The 21,372-nt window shown below is 41.0% G+C and overlaps 1 protein-coding gene across 2 annotated transcripts; it reads left to right on the forward strand.

The window, feature by feature from the left end:
• Window positions 1-5,333: 5,333 nt before the first annotated feature.
• Window positions 5,334-19,918, forward strand: gucy1a1 (guanylate cyclase 1 soluble subunit alpha 1). 2 transcript variants are annotated; one of them, XM_084155398.1, is made up of 8 exons: window positions 5,334-5,390; window positions 6,175-6,236; window positions 6,619-6,713; window positions 6,968-7,758; window positions 11,871-12,356; window positions 14,944-15,087; window positions 15,989-16,143; window positions 18,953-19,918. In XM_084155398.1, the coding sequence occupies exons 2-8, from the start codon at window positions 6,205-6,207 to the stop codon at window positions 19,146-19,148; spliced, it is 1,899 nt and encodes a 632-aa protein (XP_084011524.1). In that variant the 5' UTR covers window positions 5,334-5,390; window positions 6,175-6,204; the 3' UTR covers window positions 19,149-19,918. The 2 variants fall into 2 exon arrangements, with proteins under 2 accessions (XP_084011524.1, XP_084011523.1); XM_084155397.1 differs by lacking the exon at window positions 5,334-5,390 and adding an exon at window positions 5,404-5,901.
• Window positions 19,919-21,372: the final 1,454 nt, after the last annotated feature.

Here is a 21,372-nt window from a genome sequence, read left to right on the forward strand (position 1 = left end):
TGTAAAGGAGAGGAGAGATTTGGCCCTACTAAACTCAAAAATCTATTCCAACTAATTTTGAATTATATACACCATCATGTGGCAGACTGTGTGCACACATACATTTTCAAATTAAAACTGGGATTGGTGAATTTCAACGAATATGTGCCACACAAACTTTGAGATTAAAAAAGGAAGTAAAACATTTTAGAATATCACAACTTTTCACAGCTGGCTTTATGTAAACACAAGTTTGTGAGTCTAGTAGCTGCTGTTTGGCTTTATTTGGACTATTGAACACTGCGGATATGTTTGTTTATCATCTTGACCATGTGCTAGCGTGGTAGGCTAGTCGACACCTTGTTTGTTTTTGAGTGAGTGATGATTTTGACTCTGTAATAGAGAAAGATGGTTAAGGTATCCCACAACATTCCACTGGTCAGTGTCCATTTTAGGAGGTTATGTTGTAAATACAGACATAGGTTATGAAATACATGGAAAAGGTGGTTTGACAGTAAAGCAGTGATGTAGGTTGACATTTTAAAATGTGAGAACTAATGCATGATTATTATTATTAGGCGGAGGCTGCGGCTCCGAAAGTAACCCCTCTTTTGCCCTTGTCTCGCCCCCATGGAAGCCTCTTCCCCAAAGCAAAAAATCAGTATCACATTCTGTGCATGCAATTCTTTATGCCTCGATCACACCGACAGCGTCATTGCATTTTGGTACACCAGAAGTACATTCATTTCCAATGGAACACTGCATTTGCCTTGCAGCATTGCGTTGTAGATGCAGTTGCAGTGCGTTTTGTGTGGTGTATACATTGTATTTGTCGGATGTATTCGTCAAACTGTATGCGTAGACGGCTTGACAGAAATGGTAGCAGAAGGTGAATGTTGAACTTTTGTTGCACACATATCCAGATGATGCTGTATACCATTTTGTGCAATGACGCTGTTGGTGTGATCGAGGCGTTACCTCTACTTTACGCACATATTTTTGTGGCCACCCTCCCTTCACATTTCTCAGTCTGTAAAGTAGGGAATCCCATACATGCGCACAAGCTACTGATTTTTAGCTATAGAGAAGAGGCTTCCAGAGAATTCCGAACCGCAGCCACTCCGTTATTATCATTCAACCTTTATCTGACCAGTTTAGACTCTCTAATGTTACACAAGATAAGAATAATGTCAAGATGATAAGCATTAAGTTTGACATCAGTTATCTTAAACATATGAGCTTATGACAGCATTTGTAAGGTAATCATGTTACACAGTATATCTGCCAAAAGTAAAATTGCGATACAATTTTTTAAGTTAAACTCTATTTTCGGGACCCAACAGCCACTTATGTCTGCTGAAGTGTTTGAGTCTGGTAACGGTTGAAATAGAAGGATATAGCCTACTCTATGTAAACACACTGGACTGTGGTGTGGGCTACATTACATTTTGGATTCCTTAAAAACCTTCACATGCAGCACTATGGTATAAAAAGTATATTGACCAGTCCAGTTGTGAATAGGCCCAAGCATGTTCCAATAGCATAAATGAATGAATCAATGTATTGGCCATGAAGTCCCGTTCACTGGAAACAGATAAAGCCTAGTCCTGGATTAAAAAGCATTTTCAATGTAGATTCTCTATTGCACATACTTCTTAGTCCAAGAGTAATCTGGCCCAGGAAATCAGCCTATAGTGTGTGGGAGTGGGTCGGCTATAGCTGTGGGATTCTCAGACAGATTTTGGGCATGAAAGTGGACATGCAAGAAGGGCAGATGATGAGGGGGAGGGGGCAGGCTTGGCTAGGGAGTCGACGTGTGTGCGCGTGTGTGCGAGTGCGCGTGTGACTTGGCAGTCTTGGCAGTGGAGATAAGAAGTGTGATTAGGAGGGGGAGATTGTGGGAGGGGCTTTCCATTAGCAAATGGGGAGTTGTTACTGCGGTGCCAATACAAATTGGCGGCATACACATGCAGAACGCTAATGGTGATGCTCACAGTAACACTTCATTATAGCCTACATAGCTAGGCATTAACCCAGGGGAGATACATTATTATTTATGTAATTATGTAAATACATTTGAACATGTAATATGTGGCTCAGTTGGCAAAGCATGGCGCTTGCAGTGTCAGGATTGTGGGTTCGAATCCTGCTGGGGCCACCTGTATGAAAATGTATGCACACACTACTGTAAATCGCATAAGATTAAAGCGTCCACCCTAATTTGTATCCAGGTGTGTCTTGTTATGAGGGTTGGGATGCACCTGGAAACAATAATTAGGACATGATGCACTATGTCACAGTACCGTTAGTGCAGACAGGTAGAGTGCATTCGGAAAGTATTCAGACCCCTTGACTTTTTCCACATTTTGTTGCGTTACAGCCTTATTCTAAAATATATTAAATAAATAAAAAATCCTCATCAATCTACACACAATACCCCATAATGACAAAGCGAAAACAGGTTTTTAGAAATTTTAGCAAATGTATTACAAATTAAAAACATAAATACCTTATTTATATAAGTATTCAGACCTTTTGCAATGAGACTCGAAAATTTAGCTCAGGTGCATCTTGTTTCCATTCATCATCCTTGACATGTTTCTACAACTTGATTGGAGTCCACCTTTGGTCAATTCAATTTATTGGACATGATTTGGAAAGGCACACACATGTCTATATAAGGTCTCATAGTTGACAGTGCATGTCATAGCAAACACCAAGCCATGAGGTTGAAGGATTGTCTGTAGAGCTCCGAGACAGGATTGTGTCGAGGCACAGATCTGGGGAAGAGTACCCAAAAAATTCTGCAGCATTGAAGGTCCTCAAGAACACAGTGGCCTCCATCATTCTTAAATGGAGGAAGTTTGGAACCACTAAGACTCTTCCTAGAGCTGGCCGCCCGGCCAAACTGAGCAATCGGGGAGAAGGGGCTTGGTCAGGGAGGTGATCAAGAACCTGTTGGTCACTCTGACAGAGCTCTAGAGTTCCTCTGTGGAGATGGGAGAACCTTCCAGAAGGACAACCATCTCTGCAGCACTCCACCAATCAGGGCTTTATGGTAGATTGGCCAGACGGAAGCCACTCCTCAGTTAAAGGCACATGACAGCCCACTTGGAGTTTGCCAAAGGCACCTAAAGGACTCTCAGACCATGAGAAACAAGATTCTTTGGTCTGATGAAACCAAGATTGAACTCTTTGGCCAGAATGCCAAGCGTCACATCTGGAGGAAACCTGGCACCATCCCTATTCTGAAGCATGGTGGTGGCAGCATCATGCTGTGGGGATGTTTTTCAGCGGCAGGGACTAGGAGACTAGTCAGGATTGAGGGAAAGATGAACGGAGCAAAGTACAGAGAGATCTTTGATGAAAACCTGCTCCAGAGCACTCAGGACCTCAGACTAGGGTGAAGGTTCACCTTCCAACAGGACAACGACCCTAAGCACACAGCCAAGACAAGTCTCTGAATGTGCTTGAGTGGCCCAGCCAGAGCCCGGACTTGAACCCGATCGAACATCTCTGGAGAGACCTTAAAATAGCTGTGCACGACACTCCCCATCCAACCTGACAGAGCTTGAGAGGATCTGCAGAGAAACTCCCCAAATACAGGTGTGCCAAGCTTATGGCGTCATACACAAGAAGACTGTAATCGCTGCCAAAGGTTACTTCAACAAAGTACTGAGTAATGGGTCTGAATACTTATGTAAATGTCATACTTCATTTTTTATTTTTTATTTTTTTTAAACCTGTATTTGCTTTGTCATTATGGAGTATTGTGTGAAGATTGATGAGGGGGAAAAAAACAATTTAATCAATTTTAGAATAAGGCTGTAACGTAACAAAATGTGGAAAAAGTCAAGGGGACTGAATACTTTCTTAATGCACTGTATATATCCTACTTCTTATCCTTGGTAATTCTGTTTTCCAAGAAAATAGGTAAGACCTAAGCCTGTGGTGAAATAGACATGGATAAAAAGAAGGGATGTTGAATGGAGCTTGTAAAAAGAAATAGTAACCATCGTGTGCCCAATTTGGAAGACTCACTTCTCTCTGGTCCTGCCTTGTCTTCTCTCACTCTAACATTAACTCTGGGTTTCGCTGGCGTTTCCACAGCAACCAGGGTCTGTAATTCAAAACCGACATAGCAAAGAGTTACGGGGAAATAAGTAAAACAGTCCAAATGGTGTGCCATCGCCACAGCTTACATGTTAGTGATTAATTGATAGATATGAGTTATTGTGTATTATATATTACCATATTCTTTACAATAGGAATGTTATTTTGTAAACCGTAATGAATTCCTATTTAAATAGACTTTAAAAAGAGTATTGAAAGAGATTAGAGACTTAATTTGAATACTGTCTGTCTACTGTCTTGAGTCCTAATACAGTTATCCTTGAATCACAAGTAGCCTACACCATTGGATTACTATCATTGCTGGCAATTTACTGATAAGGCTCTCCCCTGTAGGATTCTAGATGTAGTGATATTTGTTGGGTACAACAGATTCCCTGCTGATACAAGTTAGTGAGGGTGATATCATAGCAAGATAAATATAATTTTTGTGAGAAATAAATATAGGCCTATAGGCTACTTCAAATGGTGTTCAACCCTTGCAATGTAATTGTATGTTTTTGTTCTATAACATCAAGTCTGCCAACGTAACCACACATTTGGTTACCAGCAAATAGCAATTCAATTAAAGTAGCCTATGTATTATTTCAGGTACAATATTATAGGCACATTAAATAATAATAATAATTCAGTAAACCATGGCTGGGCAGTATTAGTGAAGTAGGCTATTACACTTTGGCAGTAATGGGAATTATTATGTAACATGCATCTGCCATGTCTAGCCTACTATAGCATTTTTGGGATGGATGTTTAGCCTACTATGGGAAATAGGAATTCTGTAAAAAATAAATAAAAATAAAAACGGTGTAAAAGAAATAGTATATAGGACTACCTTAATTTGTAAAATGGATAGCCATGGATTTGCAAATATGTGCTGGAAGAACATAAAGTTAAACGTATCTCCAACCCGATTTTCCCCCTTGACATCAACATGTAATTTCCTTTGAGTAGGCCTAGAATATGGGATTGCACGCACGCCTGTAGAAACAAAAGAAACATAACACCGTCCGTCAATATAAATACCTTTCTTAAAATAATTATAAGCCTGAATTAAAAGCCTGTATTTCGGTGTGTCACAACAAAAATACCACTGACAACTCACAGTTAGTCCTTCGTGCGTAACCGTATTGCGCACAAATCATCATCCAACTCTTTAACCGTCCCCTGCACGCGCGGAGTAGCCTACAAGGCATTTCATACTGATATATTTTTTAAGAGCCCAACCTACTCGTGCATCGATTGGCCAGGTGGACTCTTCTGTCGGTTTTCATTGGCTTGTGGTAATGGTATTACGCTCATCTTTTGCCAATGTAATTTACTATGAATATTGTATGTGGTTGCTGGCATAGGTGCGGATCATTTTTAACATACGAAAGGGAGAAAGACAGGTGTCCACAAGACACGATGCGCATAAAATAAAATATCAAATTCTCCTCGCTCCCTTGCGAATCCCATGATGTGGCAATGGAGTTTCCAACTGAGACATGAGTTGCGTATCCAAAATGTAGACATTTGCTTGTAACCAAGAGATGAGGATAAGCACTAAGAATGTTTTGCGCAAAATTGAAAGACCTGAAAATCTCTGGAGAATGCCCGTTCTCCGGTATCGGTCGTATGGAGGAACCCGGAGACTTTGAGGAATGTACAAGGGACCATACCGGGGATGTACTGGCAATTTCCAAGGATGTGTATGGAAATGTATCGGAGGTGCTGCCTCAAAGGAAGACAAGCAAGACTAGAGTCAATCTTCATTCATTAGGGGAGAGCATCCGCAAATTGGCATGTCCCGAGGTAAATTGAGATTGTGCTACAATAAAGTAATTTTTCAAAACATTCATCAGAATGGACTCGTGCACTGTTGTTGAGTGTCGTCTCAGAAGAGAGCAGTTTACACCGTGGAACATGTACAGCAGCCAATCGGAACTAAAAACCGTCTGTTTTGGCAGTATAATCTCGAAACAAATGATTTGTTTGCTGTTGTGTTGATGTGATTGCAATGAGCCAAACTATAAACTTTCTTATACAAATATCTTGTCAATAAACTTCTGGACTTGTTGTTTACAGTTTCAAAGACTGCATACTGCCTTTCTGCAAATGATGAAACAGCATACGTTAGACAAGAAATGGTAAGAAATAAGTCCAATAAATGTTGGCGAAATTAATGATTTAAACTATGCTGCCCTGATATTTAATTATTGTCAAATGTCATGATTATAAGAAATGACAATGTTCAGTTCAGTTCAATTGAATGCATAATATTATTCTTATTGAAGACCTATTGACTACATGCAATGCATGGATGCCCCATGTATCACGACCTGTATATGATCAATCAGCAAGATGGCTTTGAAGGGAATACAAGGAATAGGAAAAATAGGCAAACCTTTGGTTAGAAACTGTTTTTCATAACATGCATGATGATTTCAAGGAATACATATCTAGAACCATTCATTCATGTGGTGAGTGCAGTGCTTACTAATATAATACTGATATAATTTCTGTCCACAGCCCATCTGTGTGTTACGCAGACATCTGTCAAGATAGGACCTTTGATCGACCAGAGCATTTACTGGAGATCATGAAGAATTATTCTCTCAAAACAGGTATTGTAAAGCTGATCGAATTCAAACAACACTGAACATGAGTTGCTTTTATTCCATTGTGGATGTGTTTAATGTCTGTTATATTCATGCCTCTGTGAAACAAAATGCATAGTTTTACCTTGTGTGGACAATACACATTTTATATTCTATTATTTTCTATTCTAATCTACAGTATTGTATTTTATTTTGTATTTACATAGTGTTATTCTATTCTATTACATTGAACAAGTGTTTTGCCCTCCTTTTACGACCAGGTATTCGCATGGACGCTTTGAAAGTCTCCCTTGGCGAGGAGCTGTTCCAAACGTGCTTCGACGAGGACGGCCATATTCTGCGGGTGGTGGGGGGAGCCCTCAGCGACTTCCTGAACAGCTTCAATGTCTTGTTGAAACAGAGCAGCGCCCCAAACCCGCCAGCACCAGCCGCTCCGCAAGCCGACCCAGACAGGAGAACAGATTATGTAAACAACGAAGCAGCGTCGGTGCTGTGCCTGGACAAGGATCTGGGTCTGCTCACCGTCCACTACTTCAACCCCGGGCAGACCACGGAGCTCTTCTTCCCTGGGGTCATCAAGGCGGCCGCCCGCCTGCTCTATGACACCACCGTGGAGGTGTTGATGGACATGGAGATGGAGATGGACCTTCAAGGAGGCACCAAGGAGTGTGTAGGCCCCTTGCAGGTCCAGGCTGGGCCCCGGCAGCCCAGCCTGCTCTACTCGGTGGTGGTGAAGGACGCCAAGAGCCTGAGCCCCAGTCCCATGAGGGCCACGTCGGTTGGGACCATGCCCACCTCACTCTTCTCCTCCACCTTCCCCTTCCACCTTTTTCTGGATCAGGACCTGGGCCTGTTGCAAATCGGGGACGGCCTCCGGAAGAGGCTTAGCCGGAAGGACGGCCTGAGGCGGCCCGCTGCCTTCCAGGAGCACTTTGCCATCATCACGCCCCAGATTAGGTGCACCTTCCAAGGCATCTTGACAATGCTGAACACACAGTTCATCATTCGGATAAAGCACCAAGGGGGCTCCATGGCCGATGACACAGGGAAGGTATGACCCTATTTCGACTGGATATCAGACCTGGGTTCAACTAGTATTTTAAGTATTTCAAATACTTGAGTGATGCTTCATTGAGCTCGCCTGGTTCAATGGAACAAATGGAATAGTCCCAAAAGTGCAAACCCTGTCCATTCGGCACTCCAGGCAGGCTCAAGCAAACCTAACGTAGCAGCCGTAGAAAGACGCCAGTGGAAACAGAAATTAGGTGGAAAATACTGTATCCCTTGAAACATCCACTTTCTGTTGACTCCGCAGGGAGTGGGCTCAAGCAAACGCTCAAAGTCTTTGACTTCCAATACCATTTGAACTCAGGTCTGCTGGATATGACCCCTTGGAGTTGAGAGGAATGACTAACAAGGTATCGAAGGTTGTCTAAATGCAGGTTTGATGTTAAAAGTAGCCCTTCAGAAAGGCAAAATGCTGTGTTGTTAATTAGTATGTGCTAATTAGCAGAATGCTCCCCCTGAGGTAGAGAACAACATAAGCCCAGGATGGAATTGGACAGCCTGGTCTCATAGACTAGACGTAACATAGTAAAAGTAAATCCGGGACAAGTAAATTAGTATGACATGTTACGTTTGGTATGGTTACATAAGACAGATGGTTGCGAGTTCAAATCTCATCACGGACAACTTTAGCTAATTAGCAACTTTTCTAGTTAGAACTTTTAGCTACTTTGCAACTACTTAGCATGTTAGCTAACCCTTCCCCTAACCCTAACCTTAACCCTTTTAGCTAACCATTTCGCTAACCATAATCCTTTTAGCTAACCCTTCCCCTAACCCAAACCTTAACCCTTTCACCTAACTACTAAACTGAACACTAGCCTTAACCCCTAACCCTAACCCTAACCCCTAGCCTAGTTAATATTAGCCAACTAGCAAATATTAGGCACCTGGCTAGAATTCGTAACATATCATACGTTTAGCAAATTCGTAACATTTAGTACGTTTTTCAAATTCATAACATATTGAAAATTTTCAAATTCGTAACATATAATACGAATTGTAATTCTTAACATATCATACGAAGTGGGTGATGGAAATTGACAAATGAATACATACCATACGAAACGTAACATATCATATTAAATGGCGTGTATAATCTGAGACCAGATTGAATTGGAGGCAAAATGTCAAATCAGTTCACCCATCAAAGTCTCTCACGAGGATGCTGATATAATCGTGTAAAAACCTCTATTTATGGTCAACTATTGAGAGCAGTAAAAAGAAACTCAGGTCAGGACAGAACATGTACAAAGTTAACTCTTCACGGGGTGTTTCCCCAAAAGCACTTCAATTGGAGAATTTAGTTCACTTAGCGCTACATTAGCTATAAAGCTTTCGGCAAAGTCACCCTTGATAAGTAATTTGGGCAATTATATGCCATTCAATGTCAGATGATTTAATCAGATCTGTTTGCTTTGTGTACCTTGTAGTAGTGTCCAGAGTCCAAACAACTAAAGACAATACTTACAGTCAGGTCAAAAAATTATTGGCACCCTTGACAAAGATGAGCAAAATTGCATAATGTAAATACACTGAACAAAAATGTAAACGCAACATGCAACAATTTCAAAGAGTTTACTGAGTTAGAGTTCATATAAGAAAATCAGTCAATTGAAATCAATTCATTAGGCCCTAATCTATGGATTTCACATGTCTAGGAATATAGATATGCATCTGTCGGTCACAGATACCTTAAAAAAAAGGTAGGGGCATGGATCAGAAAACCAGTCAGTATCTGGTGTGACCATTTGCCTCATGCAGCGCGACACATCTCCTTCGCATAGTGTTGATTAGGCTGTTGATTGTGGCCTGTGGAATGTTGTCCCACTCCTCTTCAATGGCTGTGCGAAGCTGAAGGATATTGGCGGGAACTGGAACACGCTGTTGTACACGTCAACCCAGAGCATCCCAAACATGCTCATTGGATGACATGTCTGTTGAGTATGCAGGCTATGGAAGAACTGGGACATTTTCAGCTTCCAGGAATTGTGTACAGATCCTTGCGACATGGGGCTGTGCATTATCATGCTGAAACATGAGGTGATGGCGGCAGATGAATGGCACGACAATGGGCCTCAAGATCTCGTCACGGTATCTCTGTGCATTCAAAGAGCCATCGATAAAATGCAATTGTGTTCATTGTCTGTAGCTTATGCCTGCCCATACCATAACCCCACCACCACCATGGGGCACTCTGTTCACAACGTTGACATCAGCAAACCTCTTGCCCACGTGTCTGCCATCTGCCCCAGTACAGTTGAAACCGGGATTAATCCAGAAAGAGCACACTTCTCCAGCGTGCCAGTGGCCATCGAAGGTGAGCATTTGCCCACTGAAGTCGGTTACGATGCCAAACTGCAGTCAGGTCAAGACCCTGGTGAGGATGACGAGCACGCAAATGAGCTTCCCTGAAACGGTTTCTGACAGTTTGTGCAGAAATTCTTCGGTTGTGCAAACCCATAGTTTCATCAGACAATCACGCAGGTGAAGAAGCCGGTTGTGGAGGTCCTGGGCTGGTGTGATTACACGAGGTCTGTGGTTGTGAGGCCAGTTGGACGTACTGCCAAATTCTCTAAAACGACGTTGGTGGTGGCTTATGGTAGAAAAATGAACATTCAATTCTCTGGCAACAGTTCTGGTGTACATTCCTGCAGTCAGCATGCCAATTGCACGCTCGCTCAAAACTTGAGACATCTGTGGCAATGTGTTGTGTGACAAAACTGCACATTTTAGAGTGGCCTTTTATTGTCCCCAGCACACCTGTCAAGTGGATGGATTATGTTGGCAAAGGAGAAATGCTCACTAACAGGGATGTAAACAAATTTGTGCACAACATTTGAGAGAAATAATACTGAGTATGAATTGTTTTTGTGAAAATTATATTATTTTATACTAATACAATTGCTCAGAGAAATACATTTTGTTTAACAAGTAATTAAAACAAATCTAAAAAAGATAGGGATCCAAATTAGTGGCAACACTGTTTCCCATACTCCGCCACCCTCCCCTTGCGAGGATAACGGCTACTGAGCCTTTTTCTTAAATGTTTTATGAGATTGAACACATTGGGAGGGACCTCAGACCATTCCTCCATACAGAATATTTCCAGACCCTTGATATCCTTCGTCTGCGCTTATGGACTGCCCTCTTCAATTCAAGCCACAGGTTTCCAATGGGGTTAATGTCCTGAGATGGCCATTGCAAAAGACTGAGATGGCCATTGCAAAATGTTGATTTTGTGGTCAGTTAACCATTTCTTTGTGGATTTTAATGTGTGCTAGGGGTTATTGTCTTGCTGGAAGATCCACTTGAGGCCAAGTCAAACTTGATGTTATGGGGCTATTTTTCGTCCACTGGTCCTGGGGCCCTTGTTAAGGTCAACGACATCATGAACTTTACCAAGTACCAGGACATTTTAGCCAAAAACCTGGTTGCCTCTCCCAGGAGGCTGAAACTTGGCCGCAAGTGGATCTTCCAGCAAGACAATAACCCCTAGCACACTAAAATCCACAAAGAAATGGTTAACTGACCAAAAAATCAACATTTTGCAATGGCCATCTCAGTCTCCATACTTGGACCCCATTGAAAACCTGTGGTTTGAATTGAAGAGGGCAGTCCATAAGAGCAGATGTAGGATATCAAGGATCTGGAAAGATTCTGTGTGGAGGAATGGTCTAAGATCCCTCCCAATGTGTTCTCCAATCTCATTAAACATTTTAGATTAAGGCTCCATGCCGTTATGCTCAGAAGGGGAGGGTGACTTGTTAAACAAAATCTCTTTCAGAATACAATATAGCTCAGTATTTGTATTTTTTGCTAATCTTTGTCAAGTGTGCCAATAATACATTTACATTTTAGTCATTTAGCAAACGCTCTTATCCAGAGCAACTAGGGTTAAGTGCCTTGCTCAAGGGAACAGACAGATTTTTCACTTAGTTGGCTCAGGGATTAGAACCAGCGACCTTTCGGTTACTGGCACTACGCTCTTAACCACTAAGCTACCTGCCGCCCAATGGACCTGACTGTGTATGTACCATTTAGCATGGAGAACCCGGACAAAGACATTTATCTCATGTCTTGTTCCCTCTCTTCTAGCTCATGGACCTGAAAGGCCAGATGATCTACATCTCAGAGTCCAATGCCATCCTCTTCCTGGGCTCGCCATGCGTAGACAAGCTGGAGGAGCTGACTGGCCGCGGCCTCTACCTGTCTGACATCCCCATCCACAACGCCCTGCGCGACGTGGTCCTGGTGGGCGAGCAGGCCAAGGCCCAGGACGGCCTGAAGAAGCGCCTAGGCAAGGCCAAGGCGGCTCTGGAGCACGCTCACCTCGCCCTGGAGGAAGAGAAGAAGAGGACGGTGGATCTGCTTTTCACCATTTTCCCGGGGACGGTGGCCCAGGAACTTTGGCAAGGCCACACGGTGGATGCCAGGGAGTTTGAGCATGTCACCATGCTCTTCTCGGACATCGTGGGCTTCACAGCCGTTTGCTCACGCTGCACGCCTATGCAGGTGGTCACCATGCTCAACGAGCTGTACACACGCTTTGACCACCACTGCGGGGAGCTGGATGTATACAAGGTGTGTGTTACAGCAAGGCCCAAGGAAACTCAGGGAACTTCTCAATCAAAACCGGATTTACCGGATACAACTAAACATTGTTTAGTGGTTATGCTTTAATTTACAAAGTGCCTAGTAATTACTTGGAATGATAAAGGTGAAACTAAATTCATAATAATAACCACAGAATACATTTGTTTATGGGGATATATTTAATTATTTGAAACACTGCGCACCATTTGGTACTATGTAGTTATCAATTGTGTGAAATTCCATGCAATTAAGTACCAGAAAGTACCAGGTTATAATATAATTTCTCAGTAAAACAGCAGTTAAACAGCAGTTGAAATGGAACAGCAAAAAGTGCCTTACAGTATAAGAAAGCAAGATGAGGTTTTTTATACAACTAAAATTAGCATTATTGAGAAAATGGACTCCAAATGTGCCCAAAATGTTGCTTTAGTCTCATTCCCTTGTTACCGGTTTGGATTGAATAGATAAGGCCCTCTATATAATTGTATGTTAATATCAACAGATTATTTTTAGAACAACAATTTATGTTGTTGACTGCAAACCCATGCTGGCATTCCCATATTATGTTGATCCCATCATGAATATGGCTTCATTTTAATTAAATTAGCCATGGAGGTATTAAGGTAAGATATGACTTATGTTGCTCTTCAATAGCGTTTTATAAGAATGTGTTTTTACTGATATGAATAATTTGAGAGTGGAGGCTTGTCTACTTCATGCTTTTGCATAATTTAGCAATAATTCATCAATGTATTAATATAGACAATACTTAACAGTTATGTCTTGACCAAAGCAATTTAGAGAGAATAATAGTTGTGTATTCTTAACAGTCCATCAATAATTAAAAGGTCTACTCCAAAATAAGAGTCTGCTATATAAAACAGATGCACAGGCTCCAAAAAGGGGAAAGAGCATGGTTGTTTTTGACCTTGTCAGGACCAGACTGTCATGTGATTTAGGCACAAAAGTACTTTAAGTTCATGGTAGAAAAGTTATTTTCGTTGCGTTCTCTCATAGATTCCACAAGTCTTGGACAAAAATGACACAATTCCACCATTTTATCTGGGTTTAATATTTCTTAAAGAACAGACTGTACTTGTCTCATGGCCAAACTTGCCTGCTCTCAGCCAACTGTCCTGTAATCTGCGGGGAGTTTGGCTAATGTAATCAGTGTGTCACTGAAGTATAACAGAGGAGAGCAGCATGTCTGACGGATCTTTCGTAAAGTACTGGGAAGTCAGAGGTTCCTTCAGGACCTCTGTTTCCATTCCCGGTCCAAAAATAGATTTTGTCTGCTTTCCAAATGGCACTCTATTCCCTTTATAGTGCACTAGAATTCACTATAATAGAGTGCCATTTGGGACATCGACTTTTACCTCACGTTGTTCACCACCACCACACAACTGTCGAGTGCTCCCAGAATAACTATTTTGATGCTAATTCACACTGATTAAATTGGCCCTGTTGATTTTTTAAATGTGTTTGTGTTCGAATGTGTCAACATCTCTACCCGTGGGGGAAGACTGTGTGACAAATTAAAATAGGTACAGTAGTTTTTGCTCCCTTTATTTGAGGTGTTTTCCATTACTTGTGCTTCTCATTATGAGTATATGAATTGGAATGGTCTAACGCACAAATTAAGGAATTAAGAGGGCTAGACAATCAATCCTTCAACATAAAGTACTAAATCAAATCTAAATCAAATCAATAGTCGTGTAAATTATCATAATAAAACATATTTGGTAGCGGAATAGCATTTTGGGAAATTGGGTCTAGAGTTCCATATCCATTATTATTATTATTATTATTATTATTATTATTATTATTATTATTATTATTATTATTATTATTATTATCATTAAATAGCCTACCTACAAGATGTAATGAGTTTTGTTAAACTACGTAGAATTGCAGGAAATGAGCTTCAAAACAACAACATTGTCCTTGGTCCGTCAAGTTTAACAAAATAATAAAATACTCAAATAAATTATAAAAGCTGGTGGTCTATTTAATATAGGCTATCACAATAAACAATAATTAATGGGAACCCTTATTGTATTGTGTACAGTGGATTCATTACCTATGTTTCTCCTGTTTCAGAACCATTACCATTCTTCATCCCCATGTACATCTCCGCCTGTGTGTGTAAATAAAATTCCTTCTGTGTAACTCTGAGGTTGCATCATTCCGCTCTTAACCGGGGAGCTGCTAGTGTGTCACAGATCAGCCCAAATGGAGAGTCGCTCTCTTTCAGATGAACAATATTGTAATTATTGTATGCATACACCATACAACTATTATTCTCTCTCTGTACAGTCAATGTATAAATTAAGAACAGAGGGTAGACCAAAGGGGCACGTCATTTAAAAAAATTACGTTTCATGGTTCCCTCTCTCTCTCTGATCTATGCTATCTGATATTATACAAGTTTTGTGATCAAATCAAATTGTATTGGTCATATACACATATTTAGCAGATGTTATTGCGGGTGTAGCGAAATGCTTGTGATGAAGTTAACTGTATGCCATGTACTTTGCCTATGGGATATTAAACTATTCTATTCTACTGTATCTAGGTGGAGACTATCGGTGACGCGTACTGTGTGGCCGGTGGCTTGCACAAGGAGAGCGACACTCACGCAGTGCAGATTGCCCTCATGGCGCTGAAGATGATGGAGCTGTCCGATGAGGTCAGGACGCCCACTGGCGAGCCAATCAAGGTGAGTGTTACGGCTTACCTTCTTCACAATGTGAAACCATCAATGGAAAGTCATTTTCAGAATGGGACTGAGTAGCACAGGAAGTTGCCTGGACAAGAGAGTTTCGTACACAACACTGATTTTCAGGCTTTTCTACTGCTACTATGTAGCGCTGCGAGCATGGGTTAGAATCCAACGCTCTCTGCTGTCTCTCATGGGACTGCCCTCCTCCTTCAGATTGGACATTAAACGGATATCTTGACTCTGTGGTGACTCTGTGGTCATTAAAATGTCATGGCACTTACCGTAAGAGTAGGGATGGCCCCATTTCCATCATAGCCACCTAATCATCCCTGTCATTCCTAATTGGCATATATCACTCCTCACCTCTACACCATGCTTTCTGATGTGTGCTGAGCCTTCCGGCACAAATGGTTGCCTTGCATGACCAAAGTGGGTGCCACACATTGATGAGGTGAGTTTCCCCCCTACTATGAAAGTGCTTTGAGCATCTGGAAAATTGCCATATAAATTCAATTAATAAATCAAAATAATAATTTAGCAAAATAATCCATTCGGAAGTAGAACATGTGGATAAAATCAGAAGATTATATCATAGCCGATAGCAAGGGAAATGTTCTTGAATTATTATCACAAATTACATTTAAATTATATTTACTACAGTCAAAATGTGATTTCCCAAAAATATAGGAGTTGCAATGACAACCTTAAAGCCACAATCACAATTTGTTGTTCCTTGAAGTCACCTTGGTGAACTTTACTTTTCGAATATACAAAGATTTATATTGGATTTTAGTTGATTTCACCTTATAGCTTCAAAGGAAAACTATATATAATCAATGAAGCTTTGATTTAATGTGGTATTTTCCCCTCAATACAAATTATCTTTTTTTATTTACAGATGCGAATTGGCCTGCACACTGGCTCAGTTCTGGCCGGTGTAGTTGGCGTGATGATGCCGCGCTACTGTCTGTTTGGCAACAACGTCACATTGGCAAATAAGTTTGAGTCCTGTAGCGTACCTAGAAGAATCAACGTTAGCCCCACAACCCACAGGTGACTTAACACTTCTGCACTTCGAAAATATTTTATAGTCAATTTCACTGCCAGATCTCCCTAAGCTCAGCCACTAGCTAAAATATATTCTGTTTTGAAGAGTCTTGTGTTTACACATTGATGATCACATGTATCATTATGATGTGGTTATAATGCATCGTTGGTCTTGTCATTAGCATGTACAGTGGGGGAAAAAAATATTTAGTCAGCCACCAATTGTGTAAGTTCTCCCACTTAAAAAGATGAGAGAGGCCTGTAATTTTCATCATAGGTACACGTCAACTATGACAGACAAATTGAGGAAAAAAAATCTAGAAAATCACATTGTAGGATTTGTAATACATTTATTTGCAAATTATGGTGGAAAATAAGTATTTGGTCACCTACAAACAAGCAAGATTTCTGGCTCTCACAGACCTGTAACTTCTTCTTTAAGAGGATCCTCTGTCCTCCACTCATTACCTGTATTAATGGCACCTGTTTGAACTTGTTATCAGTATGAAAGACACCTGTCCACAACCTCAAACAGTCACACTCCAAACTCCACTATGGCCAAGACCAAAGAGCTGTCAAAGGACACCAGAAACAAAATTGTAGACCTGCACCAGGCTGGGAAGACTGAATCTGCAATAGGTAAGCAGCTTGGTTTGAAGAAATCAACTGTGGGAGCAATTATTAGGAAATGGAAGACATACAAGACCACTGATAATCTCCCTCGATCTGGGGCTCCACGCAAGATCTCACCCCGTGGGGTCAAAATGATCACAAGAACGGTGAGCAAAAATCCCAGAACCACACGGGGGGACCTAGTGAATGACCTGCAGAGAGCTGGGACCAAAGTAACAAAGCCTACCATCAGTAACACACTACGCCGCCAGGGACTCAAATCCTGCAGTGCCAGACGTGTCCCCCTGCTTAAGCCAGGACATGTCCAGGCCCGTCTGAAGTTTGCTAGAGTGCATTTGGATGATCCAGAAGAGGATTGGGAGAATGTCATATGGTCAGATGAAACCAAAATAGAACTTTTTGGTAAAAACTCAACTCGTCGTGTTTGGAGGACAAAGAATGCTGAGTTGCAACCAAAGAACACCATACCTACTGTGAAGCATGGGGGTGGAAACATCATGCTTTGGGGCTGTTTTTCTGCAAAGGGACCAGGACGACTGATCCGTGTAAAGGAAAGAATGAATGAGGCCATGTATCGTGAGATTTTGAGTGAAAACCTCCTTCCATCAGCAAGGGCATTGAAGATGAAACGTGGCTGGGTCTTTCAGCATGACAATGATCCCAAACACACCGCCCGGGCAACGAAGGAGTGGCTTCGAAAGAAGCATTTCAAGGTCCTGGAGTGGCCTAGCCAGTCTCCAGATCTCAACCCCATAGAAAATCTTTGGAGGGAGTTGAAAGTCCGTGTTGCCCAGCGACAGCCCCAAAACATCACTGCTCTAGAGGAGATCTGCATGGAGGAATGGGCCAAAATACCAGCAACAGTGTGTGAAAACCTTGTGAAGACTTACAGAAAACGTTTGACCTGTGTCATTGCCAACAAAGGGTATATAACAAAGTATTGAGAAACTTTTGTTATTGACCAAATACTTATTTTCCACCATAATTTGCAAATAAATTCATTAGAAATCCTACAATGTGATTTTCTGGAATTTTTTTCTCATTTTGTCTGTCATAGTTGACGTGTACCTATGATGAAAATTACAGGCCTCTCTCATCTTTTTAAGTGGGAGAACTTGCACAATTGGTGGCTGACTAAATACTTTTTTCCCCCACTGTATGTATTTATAATGTCTTATTTTAATGTCTCATTCATTTGGATCACACTGTATATCACAAAAGTCACACAGTAAATTATGTTTTGTGTGATGTTCTTCAAATGACAAGCTACCTGACTGACTGTGATAATGAAAGATGCACTGTCATTCATCAGAAGATAGACCATTAAACCCTATGGTGTCTACAGGTCTTGCCTGGATCTGTACTATTTACTCTTCGTTCTTACGCTACGTCCATTGTTGGTCGTGGAATTAGAACCATAATTTGGCTACCCAACATTTGTCATAGTCAATAAAGCCAAGGTCTTTACTACAAACATTATTGGATGTTCAGTGTGGTCTCTATTTAGGGGCACAGTTGAAAACAGTTTCACAAAATACTTGATTGGCCAGAAAGTTCACCCACCTGGTTTCCCAAGTCTGAATCCGTCTCTGATTGGAAGGAAAAATGAAAACCAGAAGGGCTATGGTTGTTCTCTCGGACTGTAATAAAACAGCCCTGGTATAGGGCCTCTGAAAAGTGTGGCCAAAACATTACCTGGGTATTTGGTAGCACTTCCCATAAAGTCCTTCTTGCACCTGTTTAATAACACTGTAATTAACAACATTGTTACATATTAACTGCATTGCTCTATATTATTATAATGCAGTTACTAAAATAAGCTGTAACAAGATGTTAATACATTGTTATTACTAGTGTAATTACAGTGTAACTGGTTGATTATGTTACTGTATAATTTTTGTAAGGAAGGCAAAACAACATTGTTTGTGTGTTTCAAGAGAACGTGTTTAACTTCCTATCCAGTTGAGTTGCTTTTTGGTTTCAGACAGCAACTGTGTTATACAATAAATTCATACACACATTCTCACAGTACAAGATAAATTGTTTATGTGGTCTTGCACAGGAAACAGGATCCCAATGTTGATTGAATAGAGAGCCCCGTAGCCCCCATTTCTATCTGCAGTACATATTAAAACATTGTATTTACATTCATGATGGTTCATTTGTCCTTTTGGGTTTCCAGATTGCTGAAAGATTGTCCAGAGTTCGTCTTCATTCCCCGGACCAGACAGGATCTTCCGCCAAACTTCCCGCCGGATATTCCTGGTGTTTGTTACTTCTTGGAGGCTTTTGATCAATGGTCCGGCAAAACCACAAGTGACTGTGAGACCGATGAACCATGCTACAGCAATACAAACTTCATGGCTGAGCAAACATAGATGGTATGAGGAGACACAGCCAAACCTGGGTTCAATTAATATTTGAAATCTTTGAGCGTTTGATTGAGCCTGCCTGGAGTGCCAAATGGGCAGAGTTTTTTACTTTGAACAATATTCCATTGGTTCCATTGCGCCATGCAAGCTCAATCGAGCAGAGATAAAGTATTTGAAAGAAAAGTCATATTTGAACCCAGGTCTAAATACAGCTTGCACCCGTTGTTGTAGATTTCTTTAGGTGATGTAGAAATGTTGATTATTCTCTTACAAAATCACTAGATGTAATTTTGTTATGCTTTCACTGGTTTATTCACCTCACCAGATTCACATAATTTCTTACACTGTAATTACACTACAACTGCCTATGTAACTACCATTTAAATACATAGGTATAAATCACACATTGGGACTTAAAGGGATAGTCACCCAAATTACAAAATGACATATTGGTTTCCTTACCCTGTAAGCAGTCTATGGACAAGGTAAGACAACAATCCATGCTTTAGTTTGGATTAACAGGTCTCCAAATGCAAGTCAATATCCCTGCATTTTTCGCCTCTCACCTTGTCCTTAGACTGCATACAGGCTAAGTGCCATGGAAACCAATATGTATTTTGTAATTTGGGTGAACTATCCCTTTAAAGAGAACTACCAAATAACTAATGTCACGGCATGGCTAGAACACAATGAATGTGCTTCCATTCTAATTAACATTTATTACTGTGATCATTTTTGTATTGTCTAAGTGACAATAAATATTGTGATTAACAGTTTTGTGTGTCTACACTTTTACTACTCTGATGTTTGGAATATATTTTCAGTTTTCCTGCGAGCATAGTCATAGTACAGGTAATTGCCAAAATAAAGGAAACACCAACATAAAATGTCTTAATAGGGCGTTGGGCCACCACCAGCCAGAACATCTTCAATGCACCTTGGCATAGATTCTGCAAGTGTCTGGAAACTCTATCGGAGGGATGCAACACCATTCTTTCACAAGAAATTTAATAATTTGATGTTTTGTTGATGATGGTGGAAAACGTTGTCTCAGGCGCCACTCCAGAATCTCCCGTAAGTGTTCAATTGGGTTGAGATCTGGTGACTGAGCATATGGTTTACATAGTTTTCATGCTCATCAAACCATTCAGTGACCAGTCCTACCCTGTGGATGGAGGCATTGTCATCCTATGGGGCATAGCCATGGTAGCCAAAGTAATGGCCTGCCCAGCATTTCTATACATGACCTTAAGCGTGATGGGATGTTAATTGCTTAATTAACTCAGGAACCACACCTGTGTGAAAGCACCTACTTTCAATATACTTTGTATCCCTTATTTACTCAAGAGTTTCCATTATTTTGGCAGTTACCTGTAGATTGACATTACACTGCAACCATGTGAGGATCAAATATTTGCTCAAAGTTTGTTTTGCATTTTCACACAAAGGAAATAGTGTCCAAAATGGCACTGTATTCCCTCTCTGGAACTCAAAGCCAGTTTTTTCATTCTAAACAGGGACTGATTTAGACCTGGGACACCAGGTGTGTGTAATTAAGTATCTGCCTTAACCGATGGCAACCAGTTGTTGTTGTGGGTTAACTGCCTTCCTCAAGGGCAGAACAACATATTTTTCCACCTTGCCAGCTCAGGGATTCGAAACAGCGACCTTTCGGTTACTGGCCAATGCGCCTAACCGCTAGGCTACCTGCCACTAGTGGACCTGGACAAAAGTAGTGCATACAGAATAGGTTGCCATTTCAGACACAGACTTGGTTGTGACAGCTGTGATGGTAGGCCTAAAGGAGGAGATCAGATGCAATTCGGCCTATATTAATAGAGTGGATGGGGGTCAAGAGAAAAAGGTAAGGAAGAAAACATTTATTTAGTTATTTTCTATTATTACAATCATGTAGCCAAGGTCATTATAGGCTGCACAACTCGAAACATATTGTATCAGTAAACAGCAGGTAAAACTTGTCACCCCTCAAAAAACAAAACAAAAACTACAGAAACATTGATTGCGTCCCAAGCAGCACCCCATTACCTATATAGTGCACTAGTTTTGTGCACTGTCCTGAAACTACAAGGCCCATCCAAGTTGACCTGTGGGTCAAAACCAGTGCAACAGCACAGCAGCTTTGACTAAACGAAGGGGATTATGTGTCCTTTCTTTGTCCTTTTTGGAACATCATAGAGCTATCTCAAAACAGTAATAAATGCTTTTATTA

Source organism: Coregonus lavaretus, assembly GCF_964263955.1.
Source record: "Coregonus lavaretus genome assembly, chromosome: 38".
NCBI classification, from domain to species: Eukaryota; Metazoa; Chordata; class Actinopteri; order Salmoniformes; family Salmonidae; genus Coregonus; species Coregonus lavaretus.